Source organism: Pleurodeles waltl, chromosome 5 (genome assembly GCF_031143425.1).
Source record: "Pleurodeles waltl isolate 20211129_DDA chromosome 5, aPleWal1.hap1.20221129, whole genome shotgun sequence".
NCBI lineage: Eukaryota > Metazoa > Chordata > Amphibia > Caudata > Salamandridae > Pleurodeles > Pleurodeles waltl.
In genome coordinates this window covers 1,343,691,934-1,343,706,705 of record NC_090444.1, presented here as the reverse complement: position 1 = coordinate 1,343,706,705, position 14,772 = coordinate 1,343,691,934, and the positions used below count along the sequence as shown (strand labels likewise).

Here is a 14,772-nt window from a genome sequence, read left to right as displayed (position 1 = left end):
TGTGCAGACTGATGCCTCTGAACATGGGATAGGGGCAGTTTTGTCCCAAACAAATGACGATGGTCTTGACCAGCCTGTTGCTTTCATTAGCAGGAGGTTACTCCCCAGGGAGCAGCGTTGGAGTGCCATTGAGAGGGAGGCCTTTGTTGTGGCTTGGTCCCTGAAGAAGCTGAGACCATACCTCTTTGGTAATCACTTTGTAGTTCAAACTGACCACAGACCTCTCAGGTGGCTAACGCAAATGAAAGGTGAGAATCCAAAACTGTTGAGGTGGTCCATCTCCCTACAGGGAATGAACTTTATAGTGGAACACAGACCTGGGACTGCCCATGCCAATGCAGATGGCCTTTTCAGGTTCTTCGACTTAGAAAATGAAGACACTCTTGGGAAAGGTTAGTCTCATCCTCTTTCGTTTGGGAGGGCGGGGTTGTGTAAGGAAATGCTTCCTTGGCATGGTTACCCCCTGACTTTTTGCCTTTGCTGATGCCAAGTTATGATTTGAAAGTGTGCTGAGGCCTGCTAACCAGGCCCCAGCACCAGTGTTCTTTCCCTAACCTGTACCTTTGATTCCACAATTGGCACACCCTGGCACCCAGGTAAGTCCCTTGTAACTGGTACCCCTGGTACCAAGGGCCCTGATGCCAGGGAAGGTCTCTAAGGGCTGCAGCATGTCTTATGCCACCCTGGAGACCCCTCACTCAGCACAGACACACTGCTTGCCAGCTTGTGTGTACTGGTGGGGAGAAAATGACTAAGTCGACATGGCACTCCCCTCAGGGTGCCATGCCAACCTCACACTGCCTATGGCATAGATAAGTCACCCCTCTAGCAGGCCTTACAGCCCTAAGGAAGGGTGCACTATACCACAGGTGAGGGCATAGGTGCATGAGCACTATGCCCCTACAGTGTCTAAGCAAAACCTTAGACATTGTAAGTGCAGGGTAGCCATAAGAGTATATGGTCTGGGAGTATGTCATACACGAACTCCACAGCACCATAATGGCTACACTGAAAACTGGGAAGTTTGGTATAAAACTTCTCAGCACAATAAGTGCACACTGATGCCAGTGTACAATTTATTGTGAAATACACCCCAGAGGGCATCTTAGAGATGACCCCTGAAACCATACCCGACTTCCAGTGTGGGCTGACTAGTTTTAGCAGCCTGCCACACACCAGAAATGTTGCTGTCCACATGGGGAGAGTGCCTTTGTCACTCTGTGGCTAGTACCAAATCCTGTACTGGGTGGGAGGTGCTTCTCACCTCCCCCAGCAGGAACTCTAACACCTGGCGGTGAGCCTCAAAGGCTCACCCCCTTTGTTACAGCACCCCAGGGCACTCCAGCTAGTGGAGTTGCCTGCCCCCTCTGGCCACGGCCCCACTTTTGGCGGCAAGGCCAGAGGAGATAATGAGAAAAACAAGGAGGAGTCACTGGCCAGTCAGCACAGCCCCTAAGGTGTCCTGAGCTGGGGTGACTCTGACTTTTAGAATCTTGCAGATGGAGGATTCCCCCAATAGGATTAGGGATGTGCCCCCCTCCCCTCAGGGAGAAGGCCCAAAGAGGGTGTAGCCACCCTCAGGGCTAGTAGCCATTGGCTACTAACCCCCCAGACCTAAACACACCCCTAAATTGAGTATTTAGGGGCGCCCAGAACCTAGCAAGATAGATTCCTGCAACCTAAGACGAAGAAGGACTGCTGACCTGAAAGCCCTGCAGAGAAGACGGAGACACCAACTGCTTTGGCCCCAGCTCTACCGGCCTGTCTCCCCACTTAAAGAAAACTGCAACAGCGACACGTTCCAAAGGGTCCAGCGACCTCTGAAGCCTCAGAGGACTACCCTGCATCTAAAAGGACCAAGAACTCCAGAGGACAGCGGCTCTGCTCCAAAGAATAAACATCTTTGCAACAAAGAAGCAACTTTTAAAGAACACACGTTTCCCGCCGGAAGCGTGAGACTTTGCACTCTGCACCCGACGCCCTCGGCTCGACCTGCAGAGAACCAACACTACAGGGAGAACTCCCCGGTGACTGCGACCCTGTGAGTAGCCAGAGTTGACCCCCCTGAGCCCCCCCAGCAACGCCTGCAGAGGGAATCCAGAGGCTCCCCCTGACCACGACTGCCTGCTTCAAAGAGCCCGTCGCCTGGTAAAGACACTGCACCCGCAGCCCCCAGGACCTGAAGGATCTGACCTCCAGTACAGAAGCGACCCCCCAGGTGGCCCTCTCCCTTGCCCAGGTGGTGGCTTTCCCAAGGAGCCCCCCCCCACCCTTGCCTGCCTGCTTCACTGAAGAGACCCCTGGGTCTCCCATTGAAACCTATTGCAAACCCGACGCCTGTTTGCACTCTGCACCCGGCCGCCCCGTGCCGCTGAGGGTGTACTTTTTGTGTTGACTTGTGTCCCCCCCCCCCCCCCGGTGCCCTACAAAACCCCCCTGGTCTGCCCTCCGAAGACGTGGGTAATTACCTGCTGGCAGACTGGAACCGGGGCACCCCATTCTCCATTGAAGCCTATGTGTTTTGGGCACCACTTGACCTCTGCACCAGACGAGCCCTGAGCTGCGTGTGTGGTAACTTTTGGGTTGCTCTGAACCCCCAACGGTGGGCTACCTTGGACCCAACTTTGAACCCTGTAGGTGGTTTACTTACCTGCAAACTAACAAAAACTTACCTCCCCTAGGAACTGTTGAAAATTGCACTGTCTAGTTTTAAAATAGCTTATTGCCATTTGTGTGAAAACTGTATATGGTATTTTGCTAATTCAAAGTTCCTAAAGTTCCTAAGTGAAATACCTTTCATTTAAAGTATTACTTTTAAATCTTGAACCTGTGGTTCTTAAAATAAACTAAGAAAATATATTTTTCTATACAAAAACCTATTGGCCTGGAATGGTCTTCGAGTGTGTTTTCCTCATTTATTGCCTGTGTGTGTACAACAAATGCTTAACACTACTCTCTGATAAGACTACTGCTCGACCACACTACCACAAAATAGAGCATTAGAATTATCTCTTTTTGCCACTATCTTACCTCTAAGGGGAACCCTTGGACTCTGTGCATGCTATTTCTTACTTTGAAATAGTACATACAGAGCCAACTTCCTGCAACTTGTCATTCTAATTATAAAATTGTCACCATGATCTAGGTAGTTCCATCTTTTTTAAATGTACTATTTTCTGGGTGACACATGTCTAATTTTTACTCTGTATACTTTGCAGCAATTTACGCTACGCATACTCTTCTCTACTTGTACAATGTGACCTAACATACCAAGTCCTCCATTCGTACAGTGTAATTGTATGCTCCATGCTGTATACATATTCCATGTAGCCCTGCATCTTGTGGATGATGCACTGCCTATACTCTATATGTATTTATGCTCTACACTACCTCAAAAACCATTATGCTTCTAACGTACTCTTGCTCTTCACATACACGTTAACCCAGCTAATCTACTCTATAAACGGGTGCGCTCTCTGTACTTTGCACCCAAATGTCATATGTTATTTGTTCTGTCCTGTACTTGTACACTGCCTTGTGCATGCTTGGTGGAATCTCAGCTGTACGTGTATGCTGTAATAGGCCAAAAGGTCTGTCTTATAACTAAAAGTGCTTTTTAATAACTGGTGAGTTTTTGCCTGTGGATCAGCAAGTGGTCATACACAAGAACGAGCCAATGTGATGAAAAGGTGCATGGGTACAAGGATGGGTGACTGAATGCATGCACGTATAAATGAGTGACATCCAGGCACTTTTATGTAAACACCAGACATACTGGCTTTGTTAATGCTGGGTTTGTTTAGGTCTGGGCTAGAGATAAAGCCTCCCAGATCTGAGCTTTCATATTAAAGAGAAATAATGTACAATTAAAAATGATACAGAGAGGACATTTGGGTGTTCCTGTGTCATACACATTTTAAATCAGCCCACAAAACAGCATACAGAAATTGGGTAAAGGGTCTATGTGTACAGCTGAAGACCTGGGTGATGGGTCAGTGACATTTAAGATCAGTCCTTTAGTGATTGGGGTGTCAGCCATTTTCAGTGACATCATTTTCCTCCATTATGTGAGTCTGTATTAAGAGCTGGCACCACAAATGAAGACACGTCTGTCTTCAGCCTGCCACAGTGCACCATACACCAGTGCACCACACCACCAACTAGCTATGAAATGGTGAGGTTTGAGTAAGGCGCTCAACACAAGCTAACAAACACAGACTGAATCATTGAAAATATTTTTTTTAAATGGTACCATCATGACTGTGTTAATCCTCCCAGACTGCATTTTACATAGTCTAACACCCCACCTCTCCTCCTCTGCCCACACTGCTCACTGTGGCTGCTCTGGTGTTGCTCACACTCCTAATAGGCAGGTTGCAGGTGCTATGTAACTTTCCCACCACCAACATCATTTGGCAGGAGTTGCAGGTACTTGAGCTCATTGATAATACTTTGCAAAAGAGCTGCATCTTGCACATTCTCCAACACAGAGCGCCATTCTGTATATACTCATAAGGATATTCGGAGGTACCAATGAAAGTGAGCAGAAGAGCTACTTCAAAAATGCGACCATGCACAGTATGACATGTCAACTTCTCACTTCCTGCTGCCGTGCTGGACGCCTGACACTTCTGGGTGGGTTATGGAAAAAGCTGACTTTACCACTGGCTAGTGTAGGATAACAAGACCTCAGGAATTCTAAGACTGGGGCAGAATGCGGCTACAATAACAGCCACAGTCAATTTGTGCCCCATTAAGCAATATTTGGAATTTAGGACCTTATTTACAAACATTTGCTTTATAGCTGCGCTGCCCTATGCCAAATGGAAAGGGCAGGAATGAACCGTATCTACAAGATATAGTGCAATCCTGTCCTTTCAGCTGGAATGAAAATTGCAGCCAAGCTCCAACGCAGGAACCCTGGCACCATAGTCCAAGGGTGTCTGTGTTGTTGGCACAATTGTTTGTGTGCAGGAAAGGGCACCTTCCAGCACAAAAACAATCACGAGGGGCATTTTCCTCGCTCTATATGTGCTGCAGAATACAGTACACATGGAAAGAGAAAAAAACAAGGAAAAATGTAAACATTTTTCCTTGTTAAGCCTGCTCTGGGGAAGCATAATCTTTTGGAGCTGTCCCAGATTTACGCTATGTTCTAAATCAGGGGAAGTTTAAAAAACCATGGTTGTTGTGTGGAACATCCACAGCAATACCCATGGCGCGCCTCCCCAGTGCACTGTGAGGCAAAGCAGTCACTTGTACTGTGTTGCCTTACACCATACCTACAAGGCCATATAAAGCCACACAGGGTGGCTTTGCATGGCCTTGTAAATATGGGTTTGCACTGTGCGTGTGAAATGGGGACAAGGCAATATCAGTCTTGTATCAATTAAATAATGTAGTATTGAAAAAGCCCTGGAGAGTCTGCCTGTAACAACTTGCATTTCTTAGTAGTACATAGCAGTCACAAGACTTATAGACTAGAGTCATCAACATTTTAAGTATGCAAGGACTGGGCAAAGTACGATTTGTGGTAGAAACCACAACATTCATAATAATATATTTCCCCACTATTCTTAAAGTAAATGTCAAATAAACGTTTACCAGCAAAGATTGCAAAATAAATAAGGCACTTGATTTGCTACATTAAATTCCTTACCTGAGTAAGATCGGGAATATCTCCTTTGTCAATACCAACTTGCTGTTGCAAAAAAAAAAAAAAAAAAAACAAGTACGTTTTGAAATAACTTGCTTCTTATACACTTACTAGAAATGTGTGCTCTTATTGGGTGAAACATGTATGTCAGTTCAGTAAACAAATGTAACGGATGAAAAAACAACTTCAATATTGTTTAAAGAGGCAAAATAAATCCAAGATAACTATGCTAACATGCCATGCCTCATTTTTCCCATTAATACAAGCAAACTCATTCTACAAACCACTAAGTTACTGACCTGTAAAATAGACCATAGAACCTAGTGGCACAAGCACAATATGTGAGTTAATCTTCAATCTAACAATTACAATTTTGACCTAATCTTTAAAATCAATAATGTAACAGGAAGCATAATGTGGGTCATAGGGGCCTGTGAGGGGAACACATCCTAGAGATCTAATGCACACAAGCATTATCCAGGACACAGCATAGATAAGGTTAGCAAAAGCAATATTGTAAGAGGAACTCCCATGGAAAACAAAATGAATATCTTGGGCTGAAATTTTCAGCATGGAGAACTTTATTCAACTTTACTGGTATAAACTGCAATTACAGGAGAAGACTCCCTTTCACAGGCTTCTCCTGTGGTCAGAAACAATATGAAAGGTAGAATAAAATTAATAAAGATAGCAGATAAAGTTTGTGAATGGCTTTGTCACAAAAGAATCACTCCTTCAGTTCCCTACGAAAAGGTTATGAAATAGAGGAATTTGAAAGGAAAATTAGAAGTCGGATAACAAGAGCTACGGAAACCTAAAGGAAGCAGCTAGTGAGTAGTGCCCATAGATTTCAGCAAATGAGACTGATCCGAACGAAAGCATGACTAGAGAGAACCAAAGAACAGAGATAGAAAGCTAAGTAATTAAGGGTCATGTTTCGGAAACCCTTGTGTTGGGGAGGGAAGTGAACCCAATATAAGGCGCAAGAAATAGTTTTGTCTCGAACAGATGAAACAGGACAGCAGAAAAGTTCAAAGAAAAGAATGGAACAATGGAAACCCATTAAAAGAACTGACTCATTTGTATTAACTATAGGACCGAGGGAACCTTAATAGCAACAAACTCTGAACCCAACTTTTCTACGGATATCTGCTACACGTTTAGGGTTTGAAAGTGATACTTAATTTCAAATATGAATTTAATTCAACTTATATTTTTTTGTATCCGGTTGTACAAAATACAGCTGCAAATGCAAATATAGATAAAACATTTAAAATGTGTTGAATCGAGTCAGCAGGGTTTGCCATTAATTAGTGCACTGCCCTCTATAGTTTGTGTGCGGCCCTGCACATTGGAGGGTACAATTTAACAGATGGTCCAGAAAGAAATACACTTATTCAGCCCTTCCTTGCAGTCTTGCCCAAAGGCGACACGGTTATCTACATTTTACATCACATTCAGTTAACACTAACTAAAATTCTAAAACTCCATCATCAAGTAGTTAAAACATTATCTAAAAATAAAATGAAGTCGAGGAAATTAGAATGCAAGATTTCCCGACTCATTAAGAGGATGCATTATATTTGCTATTATTTTTTTAGAATAGCTGGTCCACCAGCAGATGAAACAACTATCACAATACCACCTTTGTAGTATACAAAATCTATTTTTTAAAAAAGCAAATCTAAAAGACTTTGGGCATGAGATAAAGTTTGGCAAACGGGTTATTACAAGATATCCCGTCCACTGTATTACAATGTCCATAAGGTGTAATGGAATCATAATACGCACACCGGATATCCCATCACGTTTGGGACGAAGTAACCCCATCTGCCAACCTCTAAATCAGGCCCTTCGCCATTTAGCACAATATGATTCAGCGTTATGACTTGTTTAACAAGGTTCATATTTCATGTAATATTTTTAAACAGAGAAATAGAGGACTAAACTACTTGAGGTACTGTAATAAGCAGCAGAAGTATGCAACTACTCGCAAAGTACCATTACAAAAATAAATTTACTACGCAGAGAGAATCCTAGAATTACCTCCATTTTAGAAGGGCCTAATTACAACTGCCACAAGTTGGGTTGAGGGTTTTAGTCGACTTTGTAAAGGTGAACACCATGGGGTAAGGTATTTACTGCATCTGGTTAGGATAGCCTCTTGAATTTTCACATGGAAACAGGGCATAATGTGTAATTGAATGCCTACTGCACCCAATTTAGCATGTCTCAGTTATGCCAAATTTGAGGTTTATATTTTTTCTAGTGACAGGATTGTCATTTCAGGGAAAAAACATGTTGGGATCTGCTCTTAATGACATAGAAAGGCACACTACTATGCCAACAGGAGCAGTGGTGTTCTACAGATCGGATGTTAACCTACTGCCGGCAAATCACCTTTTGAATGCTATCTGATGATAGTAGAGTAAAAATAATCAACAATTTCATTGTTATGAAGACAATGTGATGGAAGAAGAGGCAGACCTGTGAAATCTGATGTTAGTTCAGTAAATGGCACATCCCGGTTGGTCACTCTTGCTGAACTGTTTCCAACAAGTAAACTAACAACAAAGTTCTCATTAGCCCTATTCAAGACTTCTTAAATCCCAGTAGGCTGTTATTCTCATTTCTTGTTTAAGTGAATATGAAAGTTTATTACTGCAGGAATACATAGATACGTGACTATTCCAACATCCAAAGTTTTGAAATGTATATATTGAAATGGGTACAAACTAGCAGAGGATGTTCAAAGTCTGGTTTATCACATACCTCAATATGCACAATTAGGGAACATTTCTATTCTTCAACTAATTTGTTGGGACTTAAATTAAAGCGAAGATCCTCCCAAAAAAAAATAACAATCTATTCTGAACTTATTGCAAGTGTTTGTTTTTCCCCTCCAATGAAAACCGAGGAAGTAATCCAGTATGTGACCGATTTGACAAGACTGCCTGCAAAGCTCCTGAAGAGGTTTTAATAATTAGTGGCCATTTCAACTCTGAAATGTCATAATTTGACACAAATACTAGAGAAGTCAGGGATACCACAACACTTTTGATATCATCCTTTCAGGTTTTCTGAATTGAAGGGTGATTTCAGGGTCATAAGATAATGCTGGTGATACAACCTCAAAATCCAAGAATGCTGAATGGTACATATCAGGCATAATCCTCGTCTTACGAAAATATGTAGTTCAACAACAATAAAAACAACAAGTTCTGTTGTAATTGATTACATATTTACGAGAGGCAGTGGCCTGCCTCTGAATATTCAGTATGAAGGATTAGACAGATGTTAGAGCAATTATTTCTGTCTGCTTCTTAATTCACTGTAACTTCCAGTCCCACATCAGAGCTAGGACCAACATCCACCGACCACAGTTCACGCAAGAAATCTGGGAATCATCCTAGACAACAAGCTCAACATGATGGCACAAGTCAACATAGTGACCATTTCCTGCTTCCACATCCTACGCACACTGCAAAAGATCTTCAAGTGGCTGCCACAGAACACAAGACAGACTGTCACGCAGGGCACTCATCACAAGTATACCCGACTACTGCAACACAATGTATGTTGGAATCTCCAAGCCACTCCTAAACAGACTTCAGAGCATCCAGAACATTGCTGCTAGACTCCTACTAGACCTCCCACACTGAACTCGCATCTCAAGAAGCATCACTGGCTGCCCATTTACAAGCGCAGCCAATTCAACCTTCCTATGGACATATAAGAAGCCTTACACAACATTGGACTAGCATAACTTAACAGCTGCATACAATTTCACCAGTTTGCCAGACACCTCTGCTCTGAGTCATTCACTCCCACAGGCCCCATGCATCAGTAGAGCAGGAGGCCACTCATTCTCCGACATAGCACCCAAAGCATGGAACGACCTCCCTCAACACATCAGCGACTCCTCAGTTCTTGAGCTCTGCAAGAGGCTGAAGACCTGGCTCTACCAATAAATCCACAGGGACTACACACCTACACATCTCCTCAAGCACCTGGATACCCTCACAGGTAAATGATGTGCCATACAAATTGCCATTAACAACATAACTCCTGTTGTTCAGTAGTCTATTGTTTCCAGGCAAGGGTTTCACTATATAAATGCCACAATATATGGGCATACAAATCTATTTGAAGGAAAGAGGTGGGTCAGAAGAAACAGTAGGTCTATTATTACCTACTAGGATGATTATGTCGAAATGATTTAAGCTTTTCTAGAAGGATGGAACGAAAAAGTTTGATTTTAGTAGGCACTGCAGGGACTTTAGGGGGAATAGCATGGAAGACGCAAGTAGCAGTAGATGCATTAGCATCATTAAAAGTGGCTTCCATTAGAGGGGTGTAACATCCATTGCAGGCAGCACGTAGTTGGAGTGCGCAAGAGGCAGATTCATACTACATTGATTTGCCTAAAGTGGGGTGATCTCAATTGGACAGGCTATAAAAGGATATTCAGATCAGTCAGATATTTGCACCTTACCTGAATGTGGCTGGATAAATTGAGGTAAAGAACCAATGATTCCAGTCTTGAGCCTAAACCGAAGGATGCAGGAAAATGACCAAACAAAAGTCACAGTGCCACACTGTGGTATTGTCTTAGACTGCCAATATCACTAAGAGAGAAAAAGAGGTTGAGATCGACCCAGCATCTTTCTCTAGAAATTCTTCATAACACAAATTGACGAGGTGGACTGCTGGGTGATTCTTGCCCCTCCAAAGACTTGTGCTACCTACACTACTTCCCTAATCCAAGCCTGGGAAATTACAAGAATTGAATGAGGTGGGCTCACTCACGTAATGAGACATGCTTTGCCAAAGACCACCTCATCCCACCCTGGTAAAATGGTACTACCATGGCAGACTTAACCTCATTAGAGAGTTTTTAGGGATTATTAGTCTGGATAAATCTGAGATCCAGGTATCTGTGCTAAAAATGCCTAAGATAAACTACAAGGATTCCTTTTTTGGGTAGTACACCTGGTATGAACAAAAATCATCCCTCAGGGGTAAAGTAAGGGTTATGGCACCGAATAACATCCCCTGAATGTACCTGTCTGGAGTATTTTTATTCATACCAGGGGTCTTGGGAGAGACCGACAAGCATGAATGAGGGACGGCTCAAGATTTAAATTTATGTATACAATTACATTATGTACGAGTAATAAATTAAAAATAGGAGGCCCTTGGGAGATCGAGACAAGGCTACAGGACACATGAACTATAAACAAAATATGTCTCCATATGGTACTGGATGTTGGTGGATGCTGAGGAGAATAAGTTGCAGTCCCCCTTCTCGATCTGTGGAGGTAGGATGCCAGAGGCAGAATTTATTGTGAAATGTATCCTTTAAGCTTTTATATAAGGGCATTAAACTGTCCAAATTGAAAATAAATAAATTTTTCATGTTCAATAGGATTTTTTGGACACCCCAAAAGACAGATTCAACGAAATACAAACCCCAGGGTATAGATGATGGGGCTGCCTTGAAGCAGAGGATGAATATATGTTCTTCTCTTGTGCCTCGAATTTTTGTAATAATGTGAGCAAGGCCATGGAGGAGATTTTCAGAGTTTTAAGAGGGGTAAATACTGTACTGGTTTTATTTGGGGTGGATACAGTAACTTAGACCTCTCTGGAGGGTTCCCAGTGATCTCTTCCATATTACTTGCTGCTTCTTCCCAGAAGGGAAATATGTAAAAATTAGCTTAATCCCTTACATCCCCCGCCTCCAAAATGGATTCATGGTTAAAAGCTATCTAACGGACTAGCAAACTGGATATGGTAACTTAACATAATAGAGCTGAAGGTATATGGGATAGCTTTTTGAGATGGAAAGGAATGACTGGTCTGACAACCCAAGTAGTCTTTTGAGTACACCATGGAGCCAGTATGTTTCAGGACTTGGTAGCCAGTCTTTACTGTCGTGGCAATCATTGGTCGGTTCTCGAGTGGGTCTGTGCCTGAAGTAAGTGCTTTCTTGGTGATATGACAAAAAAAACAAGTAGATTGTGTAACAAGAGGGATCAAGAGCTATAAACTCTTAAGAATATTTGAAAAGTTTAATTGTTAAAAAAAAAAATTAATTAATAAAAAAAAAAAAGGACAATTATTGATACATTTCTGAAGAAGTAATGCTCGGGTTAATGTCCAGGTTATGATCTAAAATTGAAGAATAGAAGCCAGCAGGATAGGCCAGGGCTATTTGATGGAGCACACCAGACAGCAGAGACTTTCTAGGGCAACTGACTGAACAAAGTACTGAAGTCAAAATTTGAATTTAATAATTTGGTTTTCTTCAGAGGCAGATACAAATGTCACTGAAATTGAGTCAGTTCAGTCAGTTCAGTGCCCAGTCTATCTGCCTGTCTTTGGAGCTTGCAAAAGGGAGAAAAAGCCCAATATGTTGAGTTTACGGGGGTTCTGTAGTACTGAAATGAGAAAGAGGAATTTAAACTTTGCTACACTTCTCAGCAATGTTGAGACTGTGTATCAATGGATTGGAAGATGTCACCATAAATTCCGGACTTCTCTAGAAGTGAATTAAACAGATATGTTGATACTAGTGTCCTCTTGAAATCAATCTGAGCTCCATTGTAGGTGTAATTTGTTATAAAGACCTCACAAAATACTGATCTTGCAAATAATGTTCACCTGATAATGTGGAGAGGCCTGGGATGTTTAGTAGAGTGAGAGGGTCACCATACATGGAGGGGAAGAGGCAAGAGCCATGGATGGGTGTCTAAGTTAAAAACTAGATGGAGTTATGAAAACTGACTGATCGAAGATACAATTTTGAGACTCAAAGTAATCCAAATACAGCTAAAAAGAAATGAGGCATGAGATTAGTACAAAATATAAAAAGCTAGTCATACAAGAATGATTTGCCAACATGTATAGAGTTCAGCACCGATTAGCCACCTTGAAATAGAACATTACATGTAGGAACCCGAATGGATAGGACAATTTCAAACAAAGCAAGTGTTGGATTTGTGTACTTATGCTGTACATGTGAAATTGGCTAGGCTCTATGTTAAACACATAAAGTACTTTATCGTGCCTCCTTTTGGTTTACTCAATAAAAAAACATCTGACTGTTGGTCTTATAGGAATTATGTCAAACCAAAACTGATGTAAATTGAACTGTGCCTGGTCTTCAGTTTTCCATAACAAAAAGTTAGACTACAAATTGCAAAGCAGATTTAATAATAGCTTACCTCTGCAACTTTAAGGAATTCAGATACTCGAGTCATTCTTGTTAGAAATCGCTTGTAAATTTCAAGAGCATCTTTGCATTGTCCCTTCTTCATTTCAAAAAACTTCTCTAAAGTCAAGATATCCAGAGCAAAATGTAAATTACACAAATCAACATAATTTAATTTAAAATGCAAGTTTACGCACGTCATACTATAGCTCTTTTATGAGACTTGCACCAGAAGTTAAGTATAGTTTTAGCAGTTTCCCCCATATATAGGTTTTTAAAACATATCTGTGGTTCTGTTTTCCATAAATCATTAATCAAATCAATGTATGTTGGTACAAGTTCCTATATTTCTGCAGGTGAAAAATGAAACTGCTGTTTTCACTGGCTCAGCCTTTTCCCTGGATGCACTGCCTTTATTCGGGCAAAATCTCAAAATACACAAAAATTCAAAAGTACAAAATGAACACAATTTGACAAAACCAATAGGTATAGCATAATTCTACAGTACATTAAAATAGGTGTACATATGTGCTCATAATACCATAGATCATACATTCACAGAGAAAAAAAAGAGCCACGCATACCGGCATCAATACAATAAAGCAAATAAACAACTAGGTCACAGGGGACACTGTGGGTGGTGGTGCCACCTCCGTAGTCAAATTGGAGAATTAACATTAATATGTGACAATTTGCAATTTTTAGCATGACAAAGATTACTAAGTGAAGAAATATCATTGGAGGTTGACAAGTGAAGGGTCTCACATCTGGACAACTACCAATGAATATTACTATTGTACGCAGCATATGGGGGTTCTTAAAACTATAAGCAGCACAATATGTAGCAGTAGAAGAGAGGCTCAAGATTAAAACTGCAATTTGTGCTTACAAAAAAGGGGGTGAAAGTATACCAGTCTTCCGGCAAGGGTGGTAGGAAAAAAAACGAAATTAAGTTGTGGTGGAAAATCCTGAATAAAGAAACATGTAAACAACATAATTCAGAAAGCAAAGGTAAAACCCATGGACAACTGCGTCTTAAAAATTAAAACATTCTCAAAACACATGGGCTACAGGCAGAATATTTTAAGGTCTCTCAACAATTCTCCTATGTGGAAGGACGACAAACAAGTATTGAAAGTAATAGTTACATGATTTGCACTTTAAATTCTGCCATAACTGAAGTTAGTGCCTGGTAAGGCTGCAGGCAGAAACCAGGCATTGGCTGCAGGCAGAAACCAGGCACTGGCCACAGGTGGAAACCAGGGGGTATCTTCTCTTTAGTTTTGCAATTGTCCCTAAAAACAGCCACAATCCCATTAGATCAAGTTCCAAGGCCTTCCCATTCTTGCCAACCGGTCCTTGTTTTAAGACTATCCCTCACCTGTTAGGTGGTTCCAACTAAACCCAAGTAAGTTCAGCTGTTTTCATTTTCTGTTTCTCTCTGCAAGTTTAATCATTTCATGTGCAGTGGTTCCTGTTGAAGCACTATTGTGAGAAAGTAGCCTCTTTCTAGCATGGTTATCCCCATTTTTGGCCTGTTTGTCAGTGTATTTCACTGTGTTGCTGGGTTCCTGCTAACCAGGACCCCAGTGCTTATGCCCTCTCCCCTTTAGAGTTCGTTGTTAGATGCTGTTACCAAAGTATTCTACTCATAATCGACATACTAGTGCCCCCTTATAAGTCCCTAGTATATGGTACTTCGGTACCCAAGGCATCGGGGTTACAGGGATCCCTATGGGCTGCAGCATTACTTTTGCCACCCATAGGGAGCCCATGCAAAGGCTTCTACACTACTGCCATTGCAGCCTGTGTGGAATGGTGCATGCACCATTTCACAGGCATTTACACTGAACCAGATCACTTATAAGTCACCCTTATACCAAGCCTTTCAACCTTGAAG

General features: G+C 42.0%; 1 protein-coding gene across 11 annotated transcripts in view; it reads right to left on the bottom strand.

Moving 5' to 3' along the window:
• Positions 1-14,772, bottom strand: part of SNAP91 (synaptosome associated protein 91) — a 639,351-nt gene that overhangs the window by 448,824 nt on the left and 175,755 nt on the right. For all 11 annotated transcript variants that reach the window (XM_069235597.1, XM_069235603.1, XM_069235599.1 and 8 more), the window contains exons 8-9: positions 12,886-12,992; positions 5,660-5,701 (exon numbers count right to left, since the gene is read on the bottom strand). In XM_069235597.1, the coding sequence (XP_069091698.1) occupies positions 5,660-5,701; positions 12,886-12,992 (149 nt within the window). The remainder of the gene's footprint in view (positions 1-5,659; positions 5,702-12,885; positions 12,993-14,772) is intronic.